The 27,883-nt window shown below is 56.1% G+C and overlaps 4 protein-coding genes and 1 pseudogene across 4 annotated transcripts, besides 2 other annotated features; all 5 read right to left on the bottom strand.

Annotated features, from left to right (window-relative positions):
• Window positions 1-2,652: 2,652 nt before the first annotated feature.
• LPMP_110700 (membrane transporter, putative) lies at window positions 2,653-4,380 on the bottom strand (the record flags this gene model as incomplete). The annotated part of the gene is made up of 1 exon (XM_010698616.1): window positions 2,653-4,380. One exon carries the CDS (start codon window positions 4,378-4,380, stop codon window positions 2,653-2,655), a length of 1,728 nt encoding a protein of 575 aa, XP_010696918.1.
• A 1,539-nt stretch (window positions 4,381-5,919) lies between these two features.
• Window positions 5,920-6,387: a repeat region.
• A 318-nt stretch (window positions 6,388-6,705) lies between these two features.
• Window positions 6,706-7,332, bottom strand: LPMP_110690 (annotated as a pseudogene).
• Window positions 7,333-10,943: 3,611 nt separating this feature from the next.
• On the bottom strand, window positions 10,944-12,905 carry LPMP_110680 (membrane transporter, putative; the record flags this gene model as incomplete). The annotated part of the gene is made up of 1 exon (XM_010698615.1): window positions 10,944-12,905. One exon carries the CDS (start codon window positions 12,903-12,905, stop codon window positions 10,944-10,946), a length of 1,962 nt encoding a protein of 653 aa, XP_010696917.1.
• Window positions 12,906-13,893: 988 nt separating this feature from the next.
• Window positions 13,894-14,236: a repeat region.
• Window positions 14,237-16,464: 2,228 nt separating this feature from the next.
• Window positions 16,465-18,396, bottom strand: LPMP_110670 (membrane transporter, putative; the record flags this gene model as incomplete). The annotated part of the gene is made up of 1 exon (XM_010698614.1): window positions 16,465-18,396. The coding sequence occupies one exon, from the start codon at window positions 18,394-18,396 to the stop codon at window positions 16,465-16,467; it is 1,932 nt and encodes a 643-aa protein (XP_010696916.1).
• A 1,966-nt stretch (window positions 18,397-20,362) lies between these two features.
• Window positions 20,363-26,218, bottom strand: LPMP_110660 (hypothetical protein; the record flags this gene model as incomplete). Its single annotated transcript, XM_010698613.1, has 1 exon — window positions 20,363-26,218. One exon carries the CDS (start codon window positions 26,216-26,218, stop codon window positions 20,363-20,365), a length of 5,856 nt encoding a protein of 1,951 aa, XP_010696915.1.
• Window positions 26,219-27,883: the final 1,665 nt, after the last annotated feature.

Below are 27,883 nucleotides of genomic sequence, written 5' to 3'. Positions count from 1 at the left end.
TCCCCTCCCAATGAATATCGCACGCCGCTCCGCATCTCTCTCCCCTTTTCTCCCACACTTACACTTTTTCATGTGAGAGAGGTCCAACAAGGCCCCGCTAGAAGGAGAAAACAAAAGGCACTTCTTACACTTGGGGTGAGGCGGAGGAACACGGAGAGCAACGAGAAAAAAAATAGAGGGAAAGAGAAGTGGAGGAACGGGAGGAAGACGGCTGGTGAAGCGGGGGAGTAGGGAAGGGAAGGGCGAGACAGGAGGAAGGGGGGGGGAAGAGAACATATATATATATATATGTATATATATATATATATGTATATATATATATATATATATATAACACGATCGCAAGAAAAGCAAAAAGGCCCTCTGAGGCCCTTCAAAGGAGAGGAAGAAGAGGGAGACGCGCCCTTTTACCCCTTCGTCCTTCCCTTCAGCGTGTAGCACAGCCACCGAGCAGCACGTTACAAACGTTCAAACGAATAGAGACCTCGCCAGCTGACAGCGTGGGGAAGTCTGTGCAACCACACACGAGAGAGAAAGAGAGAATGAGCTCGATAAAACAACAGCAAAAAAAAAAAAATAGAGCAGCAAAACAGGATTGATGTCAACAGTTACACACACGCACAGCTCTCTATTTAAAGACTATACGCCGAACGCAAGGTAACGACAGAGAAAACAAAAACAAGAAACGAGAGGAAAAGAAAATCCCCACAATACAATATCATATACATATACATATATACATACACATATACATATACATCCATATACACACATATACATATACATATATACATATACACATACACATATATACATACATATGCATATACATACTTGATGGATGAAAAGAAAAAGAAGAGAAGTAAGCTTGTGAAGCAATGAAAAGAGACCACACACAGCCTCCGTGGGTGGGTAGATCGGTATCTTTACGTTTCTTCTACTGCAAAGACGTCGGCCCCGTCTGTGCACGTGTGCCTTCATTTTATCTCGTTGCGCGCCGTGACGGTGAAAAGGCATATATAAGCACACATCATGGTTGAATCCTCTTCGCGTCTCCTCCTCCTGCACTTCTCTGACTTGTTCTCTCCCTGTTGTCTCTCTCCATGGTCCACTGTAAGTTGCAAGGAACGATTTGCAGCCAGTGGGATTCAGTATTACTTTGACTTCGGCTCTGGCTGGCGCGTTGTTGCTCTGTGGATTGACTCACGGGGATGCATTTGGTGTCGTGTTGTGTGATCGTCTCCCCTCTGCCACTCTCTCGCACGATATAAAGAAGAAAAGCGCAAAGGGCGACAACGATGAAAAGAGGAGTGAGGAGAGAAGAGAGGAGAGGAGGCACGCACGCACGCACTCCAAGAGAGGGTAAGGGTAGAACAGCCAAAGAAAACTAAAAAGAAAGAATACGAAGAACCAGTTCGAAAGAAACCCAAGAAGGAAGAGAAGCGTTACAGTGAGTTGTACGCGGGCGTGTGTTTTTTTTTTCTTCTCCGCTTAGCACGCGAATGCACATCACTTCACCACACGTGAGTGCGAACAGAGTACTTGCCGGGAAGCCGACGAAACGAACGAGTTACTCTGCCCACACACGCACACATACGCACCAGCTCACACAGGTGTCACACTCACATACAGCAATGATGTAGTGTGGAGCACACCTAGTGAGTATAAAGCTGAGCTGTGAAGTGAAGAAGATAAACAGACAAAAAAATAAACGAAACAAAGAAAGAAAAGGGAGAGTAAAGACTCCTATGCAAACATACGAAGAGGAAGGGAGATGGAAAGGAGGGGGGAGGGTGAGGGGCCTCCCCACGGTGAGATCACACAAGAGAGAAAAGAGAAAGGGGAACGGCGAGGAGTCGCATTGCCTCGCACTGAAAAAGGCACGGAGGCCCAGGCTAGGTTCAATGCTCGTCTTGTCTCCTCCCGCACTCTGCATTCCTAAGCAGTGTGCGCAAGTGTTTGTCTTGCGTCACGGCCCTTTCCGACACACTCTTTCGCCTTTCCCTTTTTCCCCATTTCATTCTTTCCTAGCGGCAGCCTCTTCCGCTCGCCACGTTATAGTCACTCTGTGTACATGTCTCGCAGAGATGCGCGAGCGCACTCCTCTCCGTCAGCCTCATACCGTTCATCCTCCCCTCTTTGGCACGCACACCAGTTGTGCTTCAGCAACACTGCTGCGCTTCCCCACACACACACACTAAGACGTCGTGGTGGCCATCACTCACATGCCAAGTCCATGCATCTACGCCTGCATGCATGTAGATGGAAGTAAGGTGAGGAGTATGGAGCACATCTCACCATGCACGCTCATGTTGACCCTCACGCACAGCCAAACTTGAGGGGAGGCGCACAGAGGGAAGTGTAGGCGAGCGCCTGTACAAGAGTGTATGGGGTGGAAGAGCGCGTAGTGGCTGGAGTCGTCGGAGGTCGTGGCGTGCTTGTCAAGAGTCGTAAAATAGAAGAAAACGAAAGCAAACAAACAAGAAACAGCCACGTAGTCAACGAGTTTATAGAAGTCCCAAATAAAGTGGGGCGAAGATAGGAGGAAAGAGAACGATACGGGGGAAGAATGGAGGCAGAGCTACTGGGTGCGCAGTACGGTGGTGCAGATGACGCTACGGGTGCCCTCGCCCTCGCGTACACAAATATTCGTTAACTCGAGTCGCGGCGTGTTGGCTGCGGTTCGGCGCCGTCAAGGAAATCGCGAAGGCTACTGCTCGAGTACTGCATGTCGTTTTTTTCACAAGTCACAGCCTCCTTCTCCGGGTCGATCGGCTCCGAGGTGACCGCGGCGGCGTCCTCCCCTTTAATACGGTAACGCTCTGTCAGCACCTTGCGCGAGAAACGTGAATAGCGGATGTGCACGTATACATTCGAGAGAAGCGCTGTCAGGTTCATGCCAATCATAACGAGCAGCGGCATCAGCACACACTCGCGACCAACGCACACCTTGTGGCCCTGCTTGTCGGCCCGAGACGCGATCCACTCACCGTACAGCAGGCGGTTCAGCAGGATGGCAGCGATCCATAGCGCATTAAAGCCAAAGTTATAGTGCTTTGCAGGGTCCTTGGCGTACATTGTACGGATCACGAGAATGGACACGCTGGCGCAGAAACCGTTACCAACAGCCGCCAGCGAAAAAGCGATCAGCAGCGAGCGGCCCGGCAGCACAAGGAACAGCACCATGGAGATTATAATCAGCGTCGTTGGCACGAAGAAGGCGACGGTGATGGGCATACGGTCCTCCGCCTTGCGCTTCTGCGTGTACGCCTCAAACACAGACATGGCCAGGCGACCCAGTGCGCTGCCAGCACCGTTGAGCACCGTCAGCAGAGCAGACAATGTGGTATCCAGGGTGTGGGTCTTCGTGAGGGCGGAGAAGATAGGCGACGCGTTAAAGATGATCACGAATTCGGCACCAACGCCGCAGAATATCGTCCACAGAATGCACCACAGGCTCACTGTGCAGCAGCTCTGCAGGAAAGTAGTCTGATACTGCGGTGCGATGTAGTCGATGTCCGTTAGTACCTCTGCATTCTCGGCCGATTCATCATCCTTTGACCTCTTTATCGTCAGGCGATCCAGCCACGGGCACGGCACCAGCATCAGCAGAAAGCAACATGTGATGACAGTTGTCACGATCGCGAAGGCAAGCAGGCCGTGCTTCGTTTTCGAAGCGTCCGTGAACGCGGCCAGCGCGCTTGTCGTCGGTAGATACACGACAAGCACAAGGATCACCGCAATACTCAGGTAGAAGCGCCACATGGGTGGCTCCTGTGTCAGGTACGCCGCGACACGCGCACCGCGAGCAGCCTTCTGTTCATCGCTCAGGCGCCTCTGCTGGTGACCCGTCAGGTGGTATGATGGCAGCCGCATCACGGCAATGCAACTCACCCCGATCACGAGTACCAACCCCATCAGGAAGAAGAAGTAGCTCGATGGTGAATTCAGGAAAAAGCCCGTGCGCATAGACCCGATGATTGCAGAGCCCAGTCCCATCAGCGTCTTCAGCAGCGCGACGACCCACGCGCGACGCGTCGGGAAGATGCTCAGCATTGTAACCACTGTCGCAAGGTCGAAGAGCTGGCTGCCAAGGCTCAGCAGCGCGTTGAACACACAGAACCGCACTACGGAGCCAGCAATCACACCCTGGAACGTGAGGCCCATCAGCAGCAGCCCCAGTGGCGCGAGCACAGACGCAAGGATATACACTGGTAGCGGGCCAAGGTAGTCGTACACGGTGCCGTAAGGCAGCAAGAAGTAGGCAAACACCATTCCCACTGTATTGATGGAGGACATCTGACGAGAATCGTAGCTGTACTTCTTCTGCAGAACCCCACTGAAGAGGTTGAAGGCGTAGGACGTTGAGGCGCAGATCATGGCAAAGGTGGCCAGCGACAACAAGCCGTAGCGACGTGCCTCGCTGATCGGACGCTGGTTCATCATATCTAGCTTCACCACATTGTATTTTGTGCCTGAGTCGACTTCGACGCGGCGCTCAGCGTCACCTGGCTCGTTTTGGCGTGGCATGACTGGACGTGGGGACTTGTGTGGGGTAGGTAGGCGTGCGTGTATGGCAGTAGTGCCGTCGACTCTGTCGATGCTGCAGCAACTTGATGCGCGGTAAGTCAGAGACGGGGAGAAAAAAAAACGGCAGCGTCCTCAGCAGCAGCATAAAAGCCAAAAGACCAAGAATAATCAATGCAGGTATATATGTGTGGGTATATATTTATATATGTATATATATGCAACGAGTAAGAAGATAATGGGCAAACAAACCAATCAAGGAGGGGAAAAATGGCCGGTAATGTAGGCGGCGCTCACGTAGGGGCGCGTATCCGTGCTGAAGTCTCCACCCGTGGGGAGAAAAGGAAGGAGAAAGAGAGAGAGAGAGAAGGGAAGACGCAAAGAGCAGCGGCAGAAGACAAGTACACCCGCTGGTGTGTGTGGGGGGGGGGGCAGTACAAGGGCGTGGGCGGCTGATAAGGTGAAGTGAACTTGGATAACTTTCGGCTGACAAAATATGTAAAAAAAATCCGCCCGAATCGGCGGAAAAAAAAACAAAGAGAAGAACGATGCGGGGTAAGCTGAGAGAAACGGTGCGATGGGGAGAGGCGAGGAGAGGGACGAACACACAAGCGAATAAAGGAAAGGGGGGGAAGGAAAGAAGATCCTGGCTTTCAACTGCGCTTGTGGCTGTCGGTTGTCGTCGTTTGTTGTTTGGTTGTCTAGAGTGGTCGTATGGGAGTAGGGGGAACGAGGCGTAGTCAGACAGGGAAAAGGGAGACGGTGATGATGTCGTTATCCCCCTTTGGTGAGGGGGCACAATTGGGCACGAGTACGGAGGCGGCAGTGGAAAGATGCGGCGCACACACAAAGATGCAATGCGGGTCGAGGGACTAACCTGCAGAACACAGACGCCGGAAGTGCAGGAGTACAGTGATTTCTTCCGGCAACCCACTCTACTATCCCCTCTCGCAACTCGCGACGCCTTCTTGGCGAGCTGAAGGTGAAAACCTAAGGTGGAATAGGGCAACAGAATCGTTCGTACCTTTTTTGTGGTGTTCGTTTCGCAGCAGCAGCAGCAGCAGTACAAACCCTCCATCAAGACATGCGAGCAGCTAAAATGAGGCGAAGGGAGGCCCCGAGTATGGGACAAGCAAGGCTGTCGTACAGCAAAGGAAAGCAAAGGAAAGCAGCACGCGCGGTCCTTCTTCCTTTGCCCTTCTCACGCTTCCTGCCGCGCTTCCTCCTCCTCCCTCAGCCCACCTCACTCTTGCTGACAGCCCCACTCTGGAGTGTCATACGCAGTCCTTCAAGGCTACTACTACACCCTCACACCTACGGTTACGGTGTGTTTGTCCAGGTCCGCAATCAAGTCGTGTACATAAGAAAAAAAATGTTATCATTAAGTCCCTGCTCTACCGTGCAGCATGGAGTTAAACGCCACTCTCCTCCCCGGGCTGCCCCCTCCCCCCGCCCCCCAGGGGCCCCACCGCGTGGTGCAAAGCAGCCGTAGACACGCGCTACAGCAACGCGTCGGCTCCGTCATCAGGGCACGGCCTCTGCCTCGCAGCAGCTCCCATTGGGCGAGTCGCCACCGCGCGCATACGCCTCGCGGGGGCTCAGCCTCCCCACACCGCTAGGCAGCGAGAGCAGGGTGAGACGCCTTCGAGCCACGCTGACACTCCGCCCAGCACATGGATGGCACAAGCGGGCTTACGGTCGCGGGTCGCACCGACGGCGCGTCGCCCACAACCTGACCGCCGACAGCAGTGGTCCGGCATTGGCAGGGACAGGGGGGGGGGCTGGTTGGCATCCCAGCGCACAGAGCGAGGGCACTGGGGCACTGGGATATCATGCTCATAGTTTCCCCTGCTATTGGGGTGATCAAAGAGGATAGGTCGAGGAAAGAAGTCACGGTGTTGCACCATCTCCCTGAGACACTAGCCAGGACGAGGGAATGCTAGAATAGGCACTGTGCAATCGACACCAGCACCTCACCACTCCACACCTCTCTGCGTGTCAGTCAGCAAAAAGTCAAAAGTGGACGCTAAACTTTGAGGTGATCACGCAAACAGGACTTCCATCAGTGAGCGATGTCTCTCGTCTGCCATCCACTTCACCCCTCACCGCACAACTCATTCTCCACCTCCACAGTTCTGTAGGTTCCAGGTCGTCCTCAGCAACGCTGAAAGCGTCAAACTAGCAATCCGGATACCACTTCCCCTCTTCACGCAGACGCGCACGCTCTGACAGCGCCTTCTGGCAGTACGAGCGGTAGCGCAAGTGCAGAACCACGTCAGTGATGAAGGCACTGCACGCAAGACCGAGCAGCACCAGCATCGGCATCATTACGCACTTCTTGCCGTAGCACATCTTATCCGCGCGCGCCTGCTTATCGGCCTGCACCGTGTACCACTCGCCGTACAGGAAACGGTTGAACACCAGCGACGCTAGCATCGACGCAGTGAAGCAGAAGTGGTAGTGCTTCGCAGGGTCCTTTGCGAAGATCGTGCGCGTCACCAAAATCGCCACACCAGCGAGGAACCCGTTGCCAAGGGCAGCGACAATGTACGGCAGCGGGAGCGCGGCTGCAGGGGTGGCCTGGGTATCTGAGGCAGGTGGCCAGATCAGTAACCCATGCGGTGAGCGTCGGCACCCCCCCCTTGCCGCTGCCGATTTCGCCGGCCTGTCGACTTCGACGTTGCGCTCCAGCTCGCAATGGGCGCAGACAGACAGAAATGAGAGGCGTACGCAGGGGGGGGCGGGGGGCGCCAGTGCTGGTGCTGAATCATCCACATTATTCGCAGTGAGCAGGCACAAACGCCATCATGGCCGCACGTCTCTGCCGCACAGCGTCAGCACAGACTTTCCAGACTACAGGAAGAGCCCGCAGCGGTACCCAAGGGCACGTTGCAGGCTGTGGGCTTCTCCAGAGGGCGGGTACTAGAGCCTGATACTGCGGTGAAGTATCCAAGACCATGAAGGAGACGGGAAGATGGAAACCGCAAGGACATACGCTGCGAGGTAAGGGAGAATAAGAGAACCGAAGAGAAAGCATGATGGAGAAGGAAAGAGTGAGAAGGGGCCGGAGAAGAGTAAAATGGAAAGAAAGAGGAGCAGTGCTCCGTCCAGGTCAGTTTGCGTGCCTTCGTTGTTCTTTTACTGTTGTTGCCGTTGCCGTTCACGCTCATCTGGCCTCTTTGGGTGACTTTGCTTTGTTGCTTTTAGTGAGCGTTGCTCCCATTTTATCCGGCCTTCGCCTTCTCTTTTCATCACATTATCGATGCGCTCTCCGGTATCCCTCTTGCGATGACCTGTGACGGTGTTGGAAGGGAGGGGGTCGTCTGGGAGAGGACTTTCCACTGCAGATGTTCACGGTTGAAGTATGCACATGCCTATGAAACGACGCACTTGCGCGCCACTGCATTGTCCCTCGTCCTCCTCCCGCCGCCATCACCCACTCCACGTGTGCATGTGTGTGTGTGTGTGTGTGTGGCATGCGCCCATCTGTGGGTGCACATTAACACATGGAGGGGTGCGGGTTGCGTGCGCAGTGCAGGGGTGGGACCAAAACGTCCCCCTCTGCGCTGTCCCTCGCTCTACTGCCTCTGGTTGTACTCCAGCGCTGCGTCAGGTAGTGGAGGGAGGGACCAAAGAAGATGTTGCTGCTGCACTGACACACACACACACATACGAGAGAGAGAGAGAAGGGGAGGTGGAAAAGGGAGAGAACGAATTAGGGTGTAAACTTGAAGGCAAGAAAAAAAAGTAATTAGAACCATGATAGGACACCACGGCAGCCCTGCACGGTCCCGATGTTCAACCCTCTGTCGGTGCGTGAGAGCTCTTTTGTAAACACTCGCATAAGAATCAAGACTCATTTTAGTTACCTACTGCACTTTCCCTGAAGACATCGAAGGACTTTTTTATTTGTCCTACATTAGTGTGTGGGTGGGGGGGGGGGGGAGCGTGCACACCTCTGCAGTTGTCCACGCTGTTTTTTTTCTTATGTTCGTGTATGTTGCTTTGCTTATTTCCCCTTCACGATACTGAACAGCACCTCAACGACTCTCACGCCGTGCGTCTGTGCAGGCGTGTTTTCTTGTTTTGCTCCCCGGCCCCGTTAGTGGTTTCCTTTTCGTTTTCATCAGCGGTGGACAATATTCATTCGTACGTGAGTGTACGCGAGTGAAAAAGACGCGGTGTGCCTCAATGTTTCTCGCTTTTTATTTTCTCTCGTTGCTCCTTTTGAGGGTTTTTGGTGGCCGCTGTTTTCCTCACTTTGCGCTTCCCGGGAGGTTCATCGATTTTTTGTTTTTGCTTCGCACGAGAAATCGAGAAAAAATACAAAAAAAACTAAAAAGTCCCTGAAAGAAGCATAACGATGGCGCACGAGCGTCATGCTCGACATGTCTACGGTGAGAAGTTCTGGTGTCCATCGATTCATATGTCTGTGAGTAGGTGCAGCCTCCTGTGCCTTTGGTGTTTCACTCCAACACGCTCCCCCCCACCACCAATTGGCCCTTGCCGGATTACTCAAGCGCCCAAGGCAGAGAACGAGCGAGCGAAAGCAGACCAAGAGGTAGAAGGGCACTCATGCATGAGCAGCAGCAGCAGCAGCAGCCTCACCGCCGAGACAGCCTACCGTGCACGTCCCAAACGAAGAAAAGGAAAAAAAAACAGCAAGCGAAAGGGGATGGGGGGAGGGGGGGGAATAAAAACAAGAGAAGATGGTGGGTGATGGTAATGATGCTGTATTTCCCTCAGCGGTGAAGTCGAGATGAGAAGTGACAACAGAAGCACACACAGAGAGAGAGAAAGAAGGAAGAAGGAGTAAATACCCATGGAGAAGATTTTTTTAGTGAGAATATTATGGGCCCGCAAGTGAAACGCAAACACACTGCATGCATGAAAAGGATCGGTTTCCTTTTTTTTCCGTGACACATCTTGTACATACGCACAAGCATGCGGCTCTGTGCCACTCGTACAAGCACAAGACATTCTTAAAACGCAGAAGCGCGCCACGTTCTTCCATACAAACATTTCCCAAGCAAAACAGAAAAAGAAAAAAAGAAAGAAGAGGAAGACGATTAACAGTGGAAGTGCGCAAGGGAAGAAAAAAAAGGCAAAAGACGCAAAAATATACAAGAGAGACGCTACCAACGGAAGAGAGCCTCATCTCCACAAAGATACACACAAGAAGAGAAGGCGAAGCACAGACAAGATCGACGCCAACCAGTGCTTGAAGATTCACGTGGCATTACTGCCACGTCGACCCTTCTCTTGTTCCTTTTTTATCCCTCATCGCACATGCCACGGAAGAAACACCAAGCAGGTCAGAAGAAGTGGAGTGGTGGTATCGATTGCGATGGGGGAAGTGGAAGTCAACATCCATATCTACTACTGGCTTCTTTACCTTTCGACTTTGATGTGCATCTATGCGCAGTGGGTTTCTTCTTGAGTGGTGGTACTCCGTGCAGGTGGGCGTTGGATGCTTAAAAAAAAAAGGCTGGTCGCTTTCCGCCTATGCGCCCATTTCCTCGTTTTCGCGCTGGTCGCTTCAGCTGTAGCCTTCTGCTTTGGAGAAGACAAACGCCCACCCCCCCCTCTCCCCCACAAAAAAAAAGAGAGAGGCTCATGAGAGACCAAAACGAGGGAGCAAACGAAGGGGTGGACGAGGTAGTGAGCAGGAGGCGGGTGTTCTGGGCGCACACGGGGTATCCGGTTAATTTTTTTCTTTGTTTTTTTTTCATTTCAGGGAGTAAAGGGGAGGGGGAGGCGTGGTGGGCAAAGTAAACGGGAAACAACAAAGGAAAGAACACAAGGCCGCTGCGAAAAGAAGAAAAACGAGAGCGAGAAGAGAAAGTGACGTGTACAACAGGAGAGGAAGGGAAAAAAAAAAACACAGGAAAGAGAAAGAAAGAAAGCGGCGATGGTTGGCCTTTGCAAGACCGTCAAATGAAATACAGCGCAGTTGTAAGGGGGCAACCCACAAGACGAGGGCACAGGTGACAGGAGGAAAAGGGGGGAGAGCTAACGCACACACACACACACACACGCCTGGGCATGCGCGCGTCCTCATTGTTTGCTGGTATTTTGCTTTTTCGCTTGATTTTGCCTCTCCGTTTCTTCGCCTTCGCGCCTGCCTCACGCCTTGCCGCCAGAATCAGAACGCCAGAAGACAACAAAAGAAGGAGCAGAGCGATGCGGCGCGGCAATCAGCAATGCGGATGCCGAGAAGTGAACGGAAAGGGGCAGAGAGGGGAGGGGGGCGGACAGTGTTCCGCATGCACAGAGAGACTGCATAGGGCGCCTCATTCAGTGCGAACTGCATACACAGATGTGTCGCGCTACTCAGCCAAAGCAGACCGCAATCCGCACAGCTCGGCCCTGTACATGCTCTTCAACACGCTCCTCTTGAAAGTCCAGTGGATTCGCTACGCGCGCCTCCTTTGCTCCTCCCTGGCGGCAGAGTGGGGGCTCAAATCGTCGTCCGCCGCGTTCTCAAACTCCTCAACCTTTCGGGAGGCCTCCGCCTCCTCACGCAGACGCGCGCGCTCTGACAGCGCCTTCTGGCAGTACGAGCGGTAGCGCAAGTGCAGAACCACGTCAGTGATGAAGGCACTGCACGCAAGACCGAGCAGCACCAGCATCGGCATCATTACGCACTTCTTGCCGTAGCACATCTTATCCGCGCGCGCCTGCTTATCGGCCTGCACCGTGTACCACTCGCCGTACAGGAAACGGTTGAACACCAGCGACGCTAGCATCGACGCAGTGAAGCAGAAGTGGTAGTGCTTCGCAGGGTCCTTTGCGAAGATCGTGCGCGTCACCAAAATCGCCACACCAGCGAGGAACCCGTTGCCAAGGGCAGCGACAATGTACGGCAGCGGGAGCGCGGCTGCCGGCAGCACGAGGAATAGCATGATACTGATGATGATAGAGCTTGTGGGGAAGAACAGCGCAATCGTGATCGGCACGCGGTCCTCCGCCTTGCGCTTCTGAGACCACACCTCGAAGAAAGACATCATCAGGCGGCCCACAGCGCTGCCCACGCCGTTCAGCACTGTCAGCATGGTAGACAGCGACTCGCTCACCGGCGCGCTCTGAAGGGCGACCAAGATGAAGCGCGCGTTGAAAATGATCACAAACTCGGCGCCAACCACGGTGAACATAGTCCACCACAGAGCCCAGATTTCCAGCGTCGTCAGGTTGTGGATGAAGCTTCCCTGATACTGCGGCGCAAGGTAGTCAATCTCCGTCTCCAGCTCCGCCGAGGCCACTGCACCGCGCTCATCATCCAGTGTCTCCGCAACGGCAGCCGCGTCGTAGGGCAGACCCTTCGCGTTGTTACCGCGCTGCTGCCCCTCACCCGGCGCGTGGTACTTGCGTATCTGCGCCTCCTCAAGTCCCAGCGGCTCGGTGGAGTCCCTGCTGTCGGCATCGCCGCGCGCGTCGCGCTTCGAGTATGCCCGGTTGAAGATCGGGATGTGGCTGCTGTTCAGGAACGGCAGAGGGGCCGCGACCAGTAAGTAGAGAAGCGTCAAAACGGTCGTCACTATCGCAAACGCGACCTTCGGCGCTTTACCCAGCTTTAGGTAGCTCACCAGCGCACTCTGCGTCGGCACGAAGATGATGAGCACAACCAGGATGATGAACCCCAGCACGAAGCGGCGCAGCGGTGCCTCCTGACGCAGGTACTGTGCCTTCGTCGCCAGGCGGCGCTCCTTCACCTCATCAGGCAGACTCCGCTCCTCGTACTGCGTCAGGTGGTAGGGGGGCAGGCGTATGAACGCGATGCACAAAATGCCGACAACAATGCCCATCGAAAACAGGAAGAAGAAATGCTTCTCTGCGTTGGAGTCGAAGTAGCCGGTGTAGAGACACGCGACAATCGCGGAGCCAAGACCGGTAAACGTCTTCAGCAGCGCCGTTACGGGGCCGCGGTTCGTCGGAAAGTGAGACAGGACGGTGATGCACGAGGTAAGATCAAGAAGGGCGCACCCAGTCGCCATCATCGCGTTGAACACACAGAGACGCACCACGCTGCCCTCGACCTTGTCCATGAAGCACAGCGCAAGCAGCAGCGTGCCGAGGGCGAAGTACACGGTGCTGAGGATGCTAATAGGGAGGGGGCCCAAGTAGTCGTACAGGAAGGCGTAGGGCAGAACGCAGTACTGCACCACGAGGCCCACGGTCACGACTGTGCTCAGGTCGCGTTGCGTGAGGTCGTACCGCTGCTGCATCGTGCCGGAGATGAGATTCCACGCATAGCTGAAGGAGCACACGATGCAGCCGAAGGAGCCCAGCACCAGGATCGCAAACCGCCTGTACTCGTTGATGGGCTCCTGCGGCCCCGTCGCGAGGCGGATAATTTCAACCTTCTCGTTGGTCTGCATATCGCCTGCGGGTGCGAGCGTGCGCGGCGGACAACACCACAGAGTAATCCCCGCTACTACGGTAATCGCAAAAGGGGGAGTCCGAAGATGCAGCGCTGGGACACGAGCTCGGAGAGGCGGAAAGGGGAGAGAAGGGTCGAGCCCAACAGTGACGGTGAGCGAGGCTGTGACCTGATGAAGACTAGACACCCATGCCGAAGGCGCAGAGAGAGACTGGAACGGGGGCGGAAGAAGACGGAGAAGCGAGAGAAATGATAAGGGTGCTACTCGCCAACGATGGACACTGCCAAAGCGAAAGAATCGAGGGGGCGGTGAGGCCAGCTTGCAAGTGGCACGGCGGCGGCTCCTTGAAGGAAACGGGTTGTGGAGGGGGCGGCTGCGCGCAGAAAGACGCATATGCGCGGAGGACATCAAAGCGAGAGAGAGGAAGAAGAATAAGATGAGATGCAATGCTCAGTGAGGCACACGGGGAGGGCAAGGAGTGCACACGTGACAGCGTGGTGCCAGCGCAGCAGCACACCCCCACAGGAGGCCGCGCGGCCCGCGTAGCGGCCACGGAACCTGGCAGAAAGACGAGCGGAAGAAGGCGGGGGACTTGCGACTGCAGCTCCCGCAGTACGTCGATCCATCTTCCTCGTGCTTGCTCCGTAACGCTCTGCCTTGCGCCGCCCTTGGTCTCCCCTCACAGCGACCTCTCGCCTGCTCTCGCTACGGTAGCACGTCCGCGTCCGCGAGAGAGAGGCCGAGATGCGGTGGCGTCAGCGAAGGGGAGGCCGCGCACGATGCGCCCACACGGGCCCCAGGCATCGCAAGTGCGGGTGGCGACACACACAGGGTGAAGGGCGAGTGATGGCCACCACGAGTTCAAACGCCAGGAAAGCGACCCTTGTCTCACACTTCACAGAAAGCAAGCTCAGCAGCCGCGTCAGTGCATGATGATGTGGGAGTCAATGGCTCAGCCTGTGCCAGGCTTCTTCTGTTAGTCGGTCACTGGGTCACGGACAAGTCCGCAACCGCACGCACACAGCCACGCCTCACCCGCGTCACTGCCGCACTGCCGCTAGATCCCGCCCGTCTCAGGCGCTCCACACGCCGTCGAGTCGGCCCATGCGCCTAACGGGCTCTTCCTGCCACCCCCCCCCCCGCCCCCGCCCCGTCCTCGGATGGGTGTTGTGCGATCGGTGCCGGACGGAGTTGACCGGTCTGCACGCCTCGATCCAAGTCGGTCGTGTCCAGTGTCCTGCTCGGGAGCGGAGGCTGTGGCGTCAGCAGTGCGGGTAACGGGGGTGTTCCGGGTGCATGCCGGGCGGGCGCGAGGCGGAATCCGGCCACCCCTGGGTCACTCGCGAAGAGAATAAAGCAAACGATAACGCGTAGGTGCGAGGATAGGGATATGGAGGGAAGATATTTAAAGGGTGAACTAAGAGCGTGCTCGCATACTATACCCCTTACTTCTCGGTTTACAGTTATAATACTTACTTTGGTCTGTCGCATCATTTGCTGTGCCTCCAAAACACAGAGCCTCCTTTCATTCTTTTCCCAGCGTCGCATCTTCATGATCCTCGAGATGCTCATTCTGTCCAGAAGCACACGCACGCTGGTGTGCGGGCAGAGAGGCACCACGTCGCCAGCACAAGCCGGAGCTCCGAGGAAAAAGGGAGGAGAATAAGCAAAATTAAAGCCTCATAAAGGAAACGACGCTACGGTATGAGATAAGACAAAATAGAGAAGGGAGGAGTTTTTTGGCTTCTTAGTTGCCAAGTGCAGGGGTATTTAGGGCGATGTGAAAAGGGTGGAGAGGGAGATGAGTGTGAATGGGAGAGAGAGAGAGAGAGTTGCACCAATCTTTCGTTGCCTTCACTCCCCCCCTCCTCCTCCTTTGCACAACGCGTTTTCTGTTGCTCAATGGTGTGGGTTTGCCTGAGTTCAACTTGGCGAGGCGTCTGCTATGATTATGGTTCAACCGGGACTCCCTTTATAATGATGCGGTGGCTTTGTTCTTCGATGGCTTCCGTTGCTTCTTCAGGATCTACGGGACTATGTTGAGGAGACGAGCAAAAAAGAAAAAAGAAAAACTAAAACAATTAAAGCCGAGGACTCAGCAAGGCAGGGGCACCCAAACTTGCCGAGCATGCGCTCTTGCCTCACCCACAGCACGTGCAATCCCACGTCCGTACAGAATGCCCGGAGGCGCCACCGACGCGTATGGAAAACAAACGCGAGTTCACCACTGGGAGTCATATGTGGCTCGTGCAGTTTAAGGAAAGACACAAATGAAGAGAAGCGAAGCAACGGCAAAAGCTTACACGAAGAGAGAAAAGGCCACGCGAAACACTGTGCACAATAGCGAGAAGGGAAACATGCCCCATCCGCGCCAGCACTAAAGAACTCTGATAGCCGCTAATTAAAAACATAGCGCAACAAGCAAAAACATCCTGGCACACCTGCTCACGCCCGCTCGTACGGTGATATTGAGTTGCGCGCAGACAGCATGGAAGCGACGCCGGTAACGACCACACGAGGACGAGAAAAGAAACAATAGTGCTCCAAGAGAGAAAAAAAAAGAAAGAAAACAGACGGGCTGCCGGATCAGCACAAAGACGAAGATCGACTACGTCTCTCTTACTCCTGTGATCACGTAGTCCAGTGATGTGGTCCCGCTTGATGCTTGGGAGCGAAGAGAATGAGGAACGCACGGTAGCAAACCTATATATATATATACATATATGAGGGGAAAACAGTGAAAATTCGCGCGAGAAGAATCGAGGCAGCGAGAGAATGAGTGCAAGAGCAATAAAGAAAAACAGAAGCAACCGTACTCGAAAGCGAACACAGAGTCAGCGCGCCTCGTCACTTGTGACCGCACATCCACTCACACTTACTCGGCCACTCCTACCTCACGGAGTATGTGGGTGGAGAGGATTCTGCCCACAAGACGGAAGACGCAGGGCTTGGAAAAAAAGATGAGAAGAAATATATACACACGAACTCATCCCCACCAGAGAGAGAGAGAGAGCGATGGGAAAAGGGAAAATCATGGGAAAGCGGAGGGAGTCAGAAAACAGTCGTGAGATTCGAAGCAACTGACTAACCTGTAGAGCAAAGGGAACGATGCGGATAAGTACATACGTATACATATACATACATACATGTCCTGGCCAAGAAAGCAGCAAAGAGCTGAAACCCTCGCACGCAAACGTGTGTGTGTGTGTGAGAGAGAGCAAAGCGGCAATAAAAACATGAGCACCAACGCACAACACTACGAATACACAAATATGAAGCGGAGACACACACACACACACACACACACACGCACACACAACTGAAAGGGCAAAGAAGGAGCCGAGAGAAACCCGAAAACAAAAGAGACGAAGTGCATTTCTCAGCCGTGTGCACGATGGGCAGACACTCAGGAGAGTGGAGAAGCACACGAAAACAAAAAGGGAGGAAGCTGGGCAAGAGTCTTGGAGTGCGAGAAACACGCGTGGGTACATGTGTAAATGTGTATGTGAAGGCTCCTGTCGCTACGCCCACTACAGCCCGTCAGTGGTCTTCTCTGCTAAGCGCCGCGGGGTTTGTTCTCGGTATCAAGGGCCACATCCGATTCACACACCACCTCCTCAGCCACCGCAGCCCTCTGTTTTTCAACATCGGCGACCTCGCTGTGCAGACGAGCGCGCTCCACCAGGACACGCCGGCAGTACGAGCGGTAGCGCAAGTGCACTATTACGTCTGTTATGAAGGCGCTCGTCGCGAGCCCGAGCATCACGAGCAGCGGCATCATTACGCAGTGCTTGCCGAAACAGCGCCTGCTGCCCTGCTTCTCCGCCTGCACCGTGTACCACTCGCCGTACAGGAAACGGTTAAGCAGCACGCTAGCGACCATGGTGGCACTGAAGCAGAAGTGGTAGTGCTTCGCAGGGTCCTTTGCGAAGATCGTGCGCGCTACCAGAATTTGAGAGGCAGCGCAGAAGCCATTACCGAGCGCGGCAATCACGTACGGCAGCGGGAGCGCGGCAGCCGGCAGCGTCAAGAACATAATGATGCTAGTAATGATGGTTGAGGTAGGGAAGAACAGCGCAATCGTGATCGGCACGCGGTCCTCCGCCTTGCGCTTCTGAGACCACACCTCGAAGAAAGACATCATCAGGCGGCCCACCGCGCTGCCCACGCCGTTCAGCACTGTCAGCAAAGCAGTAAGGGACGTCACCGGCGCGCTGCCCTGCAGAGCACCCAAGATAAAGGTCGCATTGTAGATGATCACAAACTCGGCACCGAAGACACACAGCAGCGTCCACCACAGAGCCCACAGCTCAAGGGTGCAGAGATTCTGCAGGAACGTGCCCTGGTACTGCGGTGCAAGGTAGTCCACATCCGTCTCTGTGGGGACGTGAGCCGCCCGCTGCCCATCGCCTTCGAGGGTCTCCTCAGTCAAAGTCAAGGCAGCCTTCTGCGCGGAGGCGTCAGCATCAGCGTCAGTGCAGAATGGTTCTCTGTCTGGCAAATGGCAGTCATTCGCGCGGCTCTCGCACGTCTCGTCGTTGTCGCTCACATTCCTGCTCTTTCGGCATGTAAGCTGTCGTCTCAGGCATGCGGGCAGCGGGACGGCGATCAGCATGTACATCCCAACCAGCACAGCTGTTCCACTCGCGAAGCCAAGCTTGTGAGTCCTGCTCAAGCTTAGGTACGCAACGAGCGCGGACGTCGTCGGCAGGTAGACGATGAAGAGCACCAATATGATGAAGCCCAGGATGAAGCGCCACATTGGTGGGGCCTGCTTGAGGTACCGTGTCTTCGTCGCGAGGAGGCGTTCCTTCGCCTCCTCGCTCAGATGGCTCTCCTGGTACCCGGTCAGGTGGTACGCCGGCAGGCGCATCACGAGGGCGCAGGTTGTATTCGTGAGAAAGGCGAAGACAGCTAGGAAGAACAAGTAATCCGAGACCTTCTCGTGAAAGAATCCGGCGAAGAAGGAGCCAACAATCGCGGAGCCGAGGCCAGGAAATGTCTTCAGCAGCGCGATCACGGGGCCGCGGTTTGATGGGAAGTATGACAGCACCGTCATGCAGCAGACAATGTCTGTCAGGGACATGCCCACGCTCTGGAAAGCGTTGAAGACGCAAAGCCGCACAGTGCTGCCCTCAATCAGGCCCTCGAAACACAGCGCAGTCAGGACAGCACCAAGTGGGTACGAAATCATGGACAAGATCGCCACCGGAAGGGGGCCAAAGTAGTCGTACAGTGCACCGAATGGAAGCATGAAGAAGCCGAACACAAGGCCGACTGTCGTCACGGAGGCCAAGTCACGCTGTGAGAGGTTGTAGCGCTCCTGCATCCTTGGTAACACGAGAGTAAAGGCATAGCCAAAGGAGCCGCAGATAGTACCAAAGGAGCCGACGAGAAGAAGAGCGAAGCGGTGCAGATCGCTGATGCGCCCCTGAGAGCCACTCGCCAGCAGCTGCATGTGCGGTTTCGTGTTTGGATGATCTGCCATTTTTCTTTCATGAAAAAGTGTGTCTGGTGCGAAGCGAAGAGGTGGAGAAGGGACAGGGGCGGAGGTACTGTGAGAGGGAAAGAAAGGGTGCGCTAGACGACTCGTAGGCGTAGAGGCACTTCCGGAACCTTTGCGTAATGCTCTAGGAGACAGCACTGCTTGCTGAATGCGTGAGAAATTCACGTCTAGTCCTTCTGCTCCGAAATACTTCGCTATTGCGTTGGCAGCTAAAGCCGTGGGTAGTGTATGAAAGGAACCGGGCGGGGGGAGTTGTTGAGTGCGAGAGCCATGGGGATAATCTGCTCGCTCCGCTTCTCAGACAAACAACAAGGAGAAGAGAGGGGAGGGAGAGGGGGGAGGGCTTAGAGAAGCCAGAGGAAGTGCTGCGTGTGTCTGGTAGCCGGTTTTTGTGTGTGTGTGTTCGGCTGAAGAGAGAAAAGAGGGGAAATGGCGGAAGAGGCGTTGATGGCGCTGAAACGGAAAACAAAAGCGAAAAAAAAACAGGGGAAGAGGGGAGGGATTAGAGAAAAATAAAGATCCTACCCAACGAGGCACAGAGGCAAACAAAGCGGTTGAGTAGCCCCTTGTTGCTTCCTGGCATCATGTCTTTGGTCGCCGATGACCTCGGCCTTCAAACTCACTGAATACGAGCAAGACAGGCGTTGTAGTGCGTGGCAGAGGAGGAAAACAGTGGCTCTCACCACGTCTTCGTCTCTGCACTCGCCTGAGTCCATGTACATGGCCATCCTCCGAGTAAGTGAGGTACAGCCGGGAAAGGTGGAATGTCGAGGAGAGAGAGAGACCGAGGTGCAACAAAAGGAAGGGGTCTGCGGACGGCGTTGGTGCACACGTGTGTGTGTGTGTGTGTGCGTGTGCTTCCCAAGACTGCTGGAGCCGAGATGAAAAAAAAAACGTGCGTAGAGTTCTCTCGACCTCTCGCCATTATACGCACGTCAGCAGTGACGTGGCAGAGTCCTCGCCGTTTGATGTAGTCGTATAGAGTAGAGGAGAAGATAGGGAAACCCCATGACCAACGCCACGCTTGAGGAGGAGTGGAAACGGAGAGGCAACACATAACACATACCCACACACACACGTTCACCGCCCCCCCCCTCCCTCTCCTTCTCCCACATAAGCACTCACACATACATGCACATGTGGAGGTTGTGATGTACGTGTAGTTGATTAGTGGAAGCGCAGGATAAAGCGAAGAGAGAAAGTGGGAGAATGCGGAAAAGTACAAAGAAAAAAACCGAAGCAAAGGGGTGGAAGGAGAGAGAAAGAGAGAGAGGCGGGAGACATCAGTAAGAGCGCTGTCTTCGTTGACAGCGCGATCCTCCCCACACTCACTCACCGATGTCATCCGACAGTACTAAGACCCGTGTCGGCTTACATCATTGTAAAGCAAACCGAAAAAAATAAACGAAAATGCCGAGCCAACAAGTCGACGTTATTGGCGCAGTGCGAGACAATCTCCCTCGCACACAAATTGCGCTCTGCGAGGAGGCAGTTAGAGCTGTGGGGGCTTTTTTTCCGGTCTTCTCGCTTGTTGGCTGGGGCCGCTGCTATTCTGGCGGCAATCGGTGAACTTCGTGGCGAATGTGAAAGAGAGAGGACGGGGAGGGGAACTGGAGAACGGAGAGAAGGGGTCGCGCACTGCTTCAACTTTGAACAAAGGAACGCACAAAGCCATAAGCGCTTTCTTCGCTTCTGCGTCACATCGCGTTTCTCTGCCACGACTCTTTCACAAGTCCGTGTCACATGCACAGCCACGTCCACCATCACTGGCGCACAGAGCCTCCCCATGCGAGTCTGCCTGCGTCTCCTACGCAGCTAATCACTGTCTCTCTTCTTGCTGGCCCCTGCACGTGCATTTAGCTCCGCGGGAGTATCCAACGAAGGAGAGAAAAGCGATAATTGTGTTGAGGAGTGTGTGGGTTGGAGAGGGAGGGGAGGGGGGCACAGCTCATGCCTGCACACCGGCTTGCTGAAGCGCTGCTTTCACTCGAGCCCACGCCTCACGTGCATTTAGGGTGTGAAGCCCTCCACTCGTCACTGCGCACTCGCCGCGCGGGAGTGGAGGCATGGCGGCGTCGAGCTGGCGGATAACAGCCGGCAACAGTACGAGCCCCAGTGGACTGTAGGTCAGCCACGCTGCCGTCGTGAGCGTCTCCGCATGCGCAACGCTAGGTTGTCTCAGCGGTAAGACGGCTGGAGCTGCCAAAACGTGCCTGTCACCTCCCACGACATCGGACGCGCCGTAGTCGCCGATAGGCTCCATGCCATTCACTACCAGCACGGGCACCTTTAGAATTCGATTAAGAGGTTGAAGGACGTGCTCATACAGTGCGCTGAGCTGCCCAGCTAGCCATGCGTACGACCCATACAAAGGTGGAAAAGGCGCGCACGGTGACGGCGGTGCTGAATCAGACGACGCCATAGCGCAGCTCGCCGTCGCTGCTACGCTCTCGTGCGTGGTGCAAGGCGCGCACCACATGCGCCAGATGGCTTGCAAGCACTCGTGCACCGCATATCCGAGGACCAGGCACACAACGCCCCGCAGCGACGCCGTCAGGGAGGTGTACACGCGCAGGTCGACCGCCGGTGTCAGCCCAGAAGAGGCGGTAGCGGGGAGAACCACGTCCAGCCGTGGGTGGTTCACTGCTGCACCACCAGTAAGAAAGAGTGTGCCAGTTTCCGAGGGGGCAGTCACGTCACACTCGGAGATAGTTGGGAGGTTGATAGCCTGCCACAGGCGCTGCAGGGCACGGTAGGCGGAACTCACGGGCAGCAGCAGCAGTGTACGACGCACAGATGCTCCTCCTGCCGTCTCCTTGGCGTCTCTTACGAGGGCTGAGGAGGAAGCAGATGTCACTGCTGAAGGATCGCTTGCTGGAACTGGACCATCACCACCAGACACATGAGGAGGGCCTAGCGCTACTCCAGGCATCCGTGCGTGTACGTGCTGGAGCACATCCCAGAGGGCATCGACCACCACACTGAGCAGAAGCACTGACCTCGTCATCCTGGACTTACCACCGCCCGTCTCCCCAGAAGAAGTCGTAGTGGAAGGTTCGAGCGAAAACCTCATAGCACTGCTGCGTCCCTGGACCTCCTCTGCCCAGCGCACATGCAGCTCCCCCAAGCTCTCCAGTGGTGGTGGTGGCAGCGGCGGTGCTCGTCTCCCGCTATGTGATCTGAGTGGTAGAGAACGCGTCGCCACGTTGTCTACGCGATGCAGCTTAGACGGCTGCGAACTCCCCGCCACGACACCGGCCGAGCTCGACAGCACAGCAAGTTCCGTGACGCTCAGGTCAGTGTCGCCCATCCCGTGCAGCTCACGCGACCGCTTCACGCCATCAGTGGCTTGAGACTTGAATGCGCCCACCGCAGCTGTGACGGAGCTGGAGGACGAAGGCTTGGATGAGAGCTGCAGGCGCAGGCGAATCGAGGCCGCAGGGGCGGTGACAGTGCTGGCAGGGCCTGCGGCTGGGGGAGACAGAGGTGGAAAATCTACGGCGCTGCATGGCTGCTGTAGGAGCGCGACCACAGCTGGCGCAGAAGCCGCAGAAGTGCTTGACGTTGTCGGACATTGCCGCATTGATGAGACGGAAGCATCTTCACTCAGCGCACCACTGGAGGCCTCTGCAGGAGCCGCGCTAGAAGATGGTCTGGACGGCATCAGTGATGCGGCGAGTGGTGGCGGCAGACCAGCAAGCGAGGCTAACTCCACACACTCCACAAGACTGGCGACTCGAGCGGCGAATTCCTCCTTGAAAGATGGTACTGTCTTGTCCCCGGCGTCCTTCGCAGTACCGCGGTAGCCCGCTGCACCAGCGGCTCTCCGAGAGCTTGCAGCTGTCCCTTCGGTGTCTGGCGGGGCAGGTATCGTGGAGTTGAGCGCCGTCGTGCGGTGCGAGCTGCTGTCGGTCTTAGTCATGTTCGCATCGTAGTTCTTACCGTAGCTCAGCTGCCATAGAAAGTGAAGTTGCCGGAGTATCACGCGAGGGTGCCGCAGCGCCACTGCCGCGCTCAGCGCAAGTGTGTCCTGGGTGGCTGGGGTCACGTGCTCACGCCCTTGCAGGGTCGCTGTTGCTACGAAAGTTGGTGCGGCTCGGCAGCTGGCCGACGCCCTCCTCACTGGGTCCCGTTCACCCGTCAGCGATCCCGGCCCACACAGTGGTGGTGAAGACTGTCGGCATGGTGGGCTGTGTTCGCTGTCAGCCACGGCAGCAGCAGCAGCAGCAGCAGCAGCGGCGCATTCCTCCTGATATAGATCCTCCAGTGTGCTCCGAAACAGCGTTGGCATGGTAAACGGCGCCAATGACGTCCTCATTGCCGGTGAAGACACGCCAACAGTCTCTGCCGCTGTTCCTTCAGTGTTTGCCAAAGTGGGAAAAGGAGAGAAAGGTATGGCTGGCAAACAAGGCGGAGACATCAAGACGCTGCGTACGTACTGGGCCGTTGCACTCTCACCCAGACTGAGCACTGTCACGAGTGCCAACCACAGACGTGCAGCCGCCGTCACCAACGAGTACTTATCATGAGCTACATCCCTTCGTGAATCCTGCGTATTGTTCGTCGTGGCGACGACAGACGGTAGTGTCACCGGGGCAAGCCACCTGCAAACGTAGCTGAGCAGTGTCGTGTCCGACTCAACGATGTCTTCCAGAAGGGCCTGCAGCGAGGATACCGAGACGCCGCATCCGTCTTGCACCGCCTTGAAGCAAGAAGCGTCGGCTGCGCCGGCAGTGGCAGACGGACACTGGCGCATGCCCTCCGTGAGGGAGGCCAATTTCACGCCCATAACTGACTCCGCACTGTCACCGCTGTCTCCACGGCGTTGTTGTGCTGACTTGTGCAGCTGTCCAGCACTGCAACGCGCGTGGCGCGCCTGCAGGGACTGCACGGTGCTCCTTGCCTTCTCCACCATGGCAATGGCACCTACACGGCGCAGCTCCGCCAGAAACACCATTGCTGCTACGTCCATGAGTGCAGCGTAGGTGGTGGTACTCGCCGTCGCCGAGGATGACGCAGCAGAGGCTTCTATAACAAAAGGCGAGAGCGGCGTGCGCGCCACCACAGCAGCAGCAGACGCGGGGACAGACGCCACCTTGGGTTGTGGGGCCGCCTCATCCTCGGCGATGAGCTCTCTTGCCTCGCACTGATCGGTGCTATGCGAGCCGCCTGCTGTTGCACGGGTGGCAGCAGCAGCAGCAGCAGCAAAGCTGGGCTTGGCGTGCTGGTCGTCGCTGGTGATGAAAGCCGCTGCTTTGGTGGTAGTTACGGCCGTCGACAGCGAATGATGTAGACGTTTCGGATGCCGCAGGTGTGCCTTTCCATAGCGTAGCTCGAGATATGCCTTCCAGGCGGACAGGGTGAGAAGGCGTGGTGCAAAGGTGTCATGACTACCGGCAACAAGCTCCCCTTGTCCGAGCTGTTGATGCGACTGACAGACCGCCGAACCAGTCGGCGCCGCTGCTGTAGTGACACCTGTGCACACACCAGCCAACGGATAGCACAAGTACTCGTGCAAGTTCTCCTCAAAGTGGAGAAGAAAAGCCCTTGCAGATGTGTGCGGACACCACAGCAGCTCATCGAGCATTGTGAAGACCCGATGATCCGCCAAGGCGATGCACGGTAGTGCAGGAGAGGCTTCGGGCAGCTGCAGACGAGGAAGCGTGTCGGGCCGGCAGTGCACCGAGAATGAAGGCGGCAACGAGGACACTGGTAGCGGAGTGGTCTGAGGGTCTCTCGAAGAGACCAATGCCGTCTGCTCATCCTTGGGGCAAAGCTCACTGCCACCGTCGCCGACAGCGAGCGAGGATTCCAGAGATGGCACTGCAATAATGTGGGCGAGCCATGATGATCTAAGCGATGTGTCCACGAGCCACGCATGCGCTGCGAGGAGAGGAGGCAGACGCCCTAGAGGAGACCGCGGTGTCGGCGCGTGTGCTGCACTCTGGCTGGAACGACATAATGGAGACACCTTCGGCCCCTTCAAAGACCTTCCAGACGACTGCGCTGAGCAGCACGATCGTGTCAATTCAATGAGGCTCTTGTCGACTCGCTCGCTCTCGCCAGTCGTCGCGAAGCCCAGCGCCTGCAGCACAGCTAGCGCGTTCTGTGCTGCCTCGCTGCCTGGTGGGGCATCTAAAACAACAGGGGCGAGACGGCGCCAGCGACGCAAGCGCGACTGCATACATACCCCAATGTTCTCGCCTGCCTCCACGGCTGGTGAGACAGGCACGCTGACATCCAGAGCGCAGCCTTTTGCCCCGATCATCAACCCCTGCGCTTCGTCATCTTCATCCATGACGTCCTCGTCGCTGAGTGGCATTAGCGGCCTCCTAGCCACTCCCACCTCCACATTGCTGACGGCGGTGCTACACGAAGGACCCGCGATGATTGGTGTGGCATCGGTAGCTGCTCCTGGAGGGATAGCACTGCCGCTGCTGCTGCTGCGGGAAAGCTGTATGGCTAGTCTCTTATTGACTCCCACATCACTATTGTCACCATCAGTTGCGTTCGCTGAGCTCATCGCCGGCGTGTCAACAGCCTGGGGCTGTGGCGGCAACTTCATCAGAAGGGCTCCAAGATTGCCGGGTGCACTCGTCAACCCCCCTAGAGTTTTCTTCACCTGCGTTTCTTCGCTCTCCAGAGATGGACTGGGCAAAGGGGTAACAGCAGCAGTATTGGCGATGGTGAGACCGACCTGCTGCACGTCAGCGGGGTTTGTTGTTGTCGCCCCAACGACAAGCCGCAGTACACGTCGAGAGCGGGAAGGAGCTGTTCCATCAGCAGCCGACGTCAACAGCGGTCCGGGCACGGTAGCTAATGATGGTGCCGTCACAGCTTTATCGTTAACATCCTTAACCTGTGGTATGGGCGCCTCTTGGTTGCTGTTGAGGCTACTAACGCTGTTCGCGACGACAGTGTGAACTGCACCAGCAATTGACTGCTGCGCCAGGTCAGGCACCGCGGTAGAAGTTTCTTTTACTTCTCGTGCTCCCTCGGCCGGGTTAATCAAACTGCACGCTTTTGCCGCAGCGGCGCTCACATGCGCAAGGCGCAGCGCCTCCTCACACTCTCGTCGCCACTGCATTTCCTCCGAACTATCCCGCCATGCTGGCAGCGCCAGTGTTGCCCACTCCATCATGAGAGCACTGAGATCACCATAAGGAGACCTGGACACGACCAGTCCGGACGGAAGCGCCGCCGCACGCTGCCAGAGCCAGTGATGGACAAGAGGCAAACCGCCCTTCTCAAAGCGAGTGTGGTGATAGCAAGAGGCTATACAGCGTAGAGAGCTGCAAGCGGCCGGTGCAGAAACAGCAAAAACAGGCGACGGCGCTACGCTAGGCGCTCCCAGAAAAGGTGTGGCAGACAATACAGAGGAATGCAGCGGCGGGGCCAGCGAAGAAGCGCCTCGCCGCCGCTCTTGTCGGATAACGTCCAAGGTGAGAAGCTGAAGAATAAGTCGTGTGCGAGGGTGCGTGGGAGTCGAAGCAGTAGTGTTGACGTCTGCGGATGGCGCTGTCGTTGTCGATGACGCAATCGACTCCCACAGCTGATCCAGGTGACTGCACATCCACGCAGCGGCACCATCCTCAAACTTTGACTCGTTGGAGAGGTGCGATGAGGTTGACGATGGCCCCGGCACGCGTGGCTGTAGCTGCTGGAGAGCACGAAGAATATGTACGATGTGGTTCCCTGTTTCCATCTCTGTCGTCTGCCGCTGTGGCAGAGATGGTGGCAACCCCGCAGCGCCATCTAGTAGGCTGGAGCGCGCTTGGCTCGCCATGATCAGACGGTCGTCCATCAAGTGCACGCGATCAACACGTAGAGCAACGCCACCTGCTAACGGAAAACACGAAGCGCGGCTACGGGAAGAAGTGTGAGACCAGCTCAGGGCTGGGATGAAGAAAGCCCCGTCTTAATCCCAGCCCTGAGCTAATTAAAAGAGTAAAAAGGGAAACAGAGATTCGCAAGCCAAACACCCAAGGCTGCAAAGTCCCACTCCTGCGTTTACCGCCGTGCTACATGTGTGGGTGTGAAGCAACAGCACCCGTGGCGTGAGTAGCGGGGTGTGTATGCGAGTGGGTGTGTGTGTGTGTGTGGGTGTGATGACGCAGCAAATCCCGCACGGAGCCACCGTTCTGAGTCCCGCTCCTGTCCTCCTGTGGCGGCAGCACGGGGCAACACCACGTCCCCGCAAAGACGCAGCAAAATGCTAAAAAAAAAAAGAGAGGAAAAAGCGGGAAGAAGAAGCAAAGCCGAACAGCCACAGCGCCTCACCCTCTTTACGTCTCTCTACGGCCGTGTTTTAGAGGCGTGGGCGTGCACGTGGCTCCTGCGGCTTGGTGCATGGGGAGCCGAACGAGGGAAGGTGCCGAAGAAACAAGAGCAGAACACAGGCAAGAGAGGAGAGAGTGTTTTCCATCATACACCTGTGTGACAGCACGTTGTCCTTGTCGAGGCCTCGTAGTGCGGGGGGGGCATCAAGGCGTCTTGAAAAAGTGGTGGGTGTAAAGGATGAGGCAGAACCAGAGAAGAGAGAGGTGCGGAAGGGGAGGACAGCGACCAGGAAAAGGAGGCGCCAAGAAACACGGTGCGGCAGACTACAGGAGAAGGCAAGTGACAGAGGTGAGCCAGCTGCTGTTGCGGTTGCCTGTCGGTCTCACCTCTCCATATCCCATTCTCCAGCGGCCTCCTATCACTCAGCAGCACCCGTGGCCCTACGTCAAACCTCCGCCCTTTGCTCGGCACAGTGCACCTCGGCGCAGAACAACTCCATCCTCCGCTTCCTCTTTCTCCTTTCCCTCTCCTACAGGGCACACACACACACAGTAGGTGCCCACTGTAAGCCTCTCTGAAACCATACGGTACGCGCGTGGGCGTGACTATGAAGCGAATCCTGCGAAAGAAAGCGGAAACGGTCCGTCTGCCCGCAACTACGCGGCACTGACCTCTTTACTGGTCGGCGTAAATCGTTCGTTTCCGTTAGTTCCACCACACCGCTTAAGGCGCAACAAGGGAGCCGAAAGGGAGAAAAGAAAATTAAAAAAGAAGGAACGCACAGGCAGAGAAAGGGCGGGTGGAAACGAACAGGTAACCCCACCAGCCTTCTTATTTTTCGTCTTTGGGTCGCACGTCTACGCACACACAACCAAACAAAGCGCACAGCCCCCTCTCTCGCCACAGCGCTCCTCGACGGCTTGTCGCTTGGCCTTTGCCAGCTGTGCTACGCCCACGTGGAGGCAAAGAAAAAAAAATAATAATAATAATAAAAAGGCAAGGAGGAGGTGAAGGGTGGACTCCACGCATAACGACAACGATGACGATGCAGGAAAACAGAGACACCAAAAGACAACGTGCGTCGTTCAGCCCCCCCCCGCCCCGCCGGGCGCGTCGTGCGCCCGCGCGCGCTCGCGCACACTACGCGACGACCACACGTACGTCACGAAAAACGAAAGACGTACGCGCG

Source organism: Leishmania panamensis (assembly GCF_000755165.1).
Source record: "Leishmania panamensis strain MHOM/PA/94/PSC-1 chromosome 11 sequence".
NCBI classification, from domain to species: Eukaryota; Euglenozoa; class Kinetoplastea; order Trypanosomatida; family Trypanosomatidae; genus Leishmania; species Leishmania panamensis.
The sequence above is the reverse complement of the archived record's forward strand: the minus strand, read 5'-3'. Positions and strand labels throughout refer to the sequence as shown.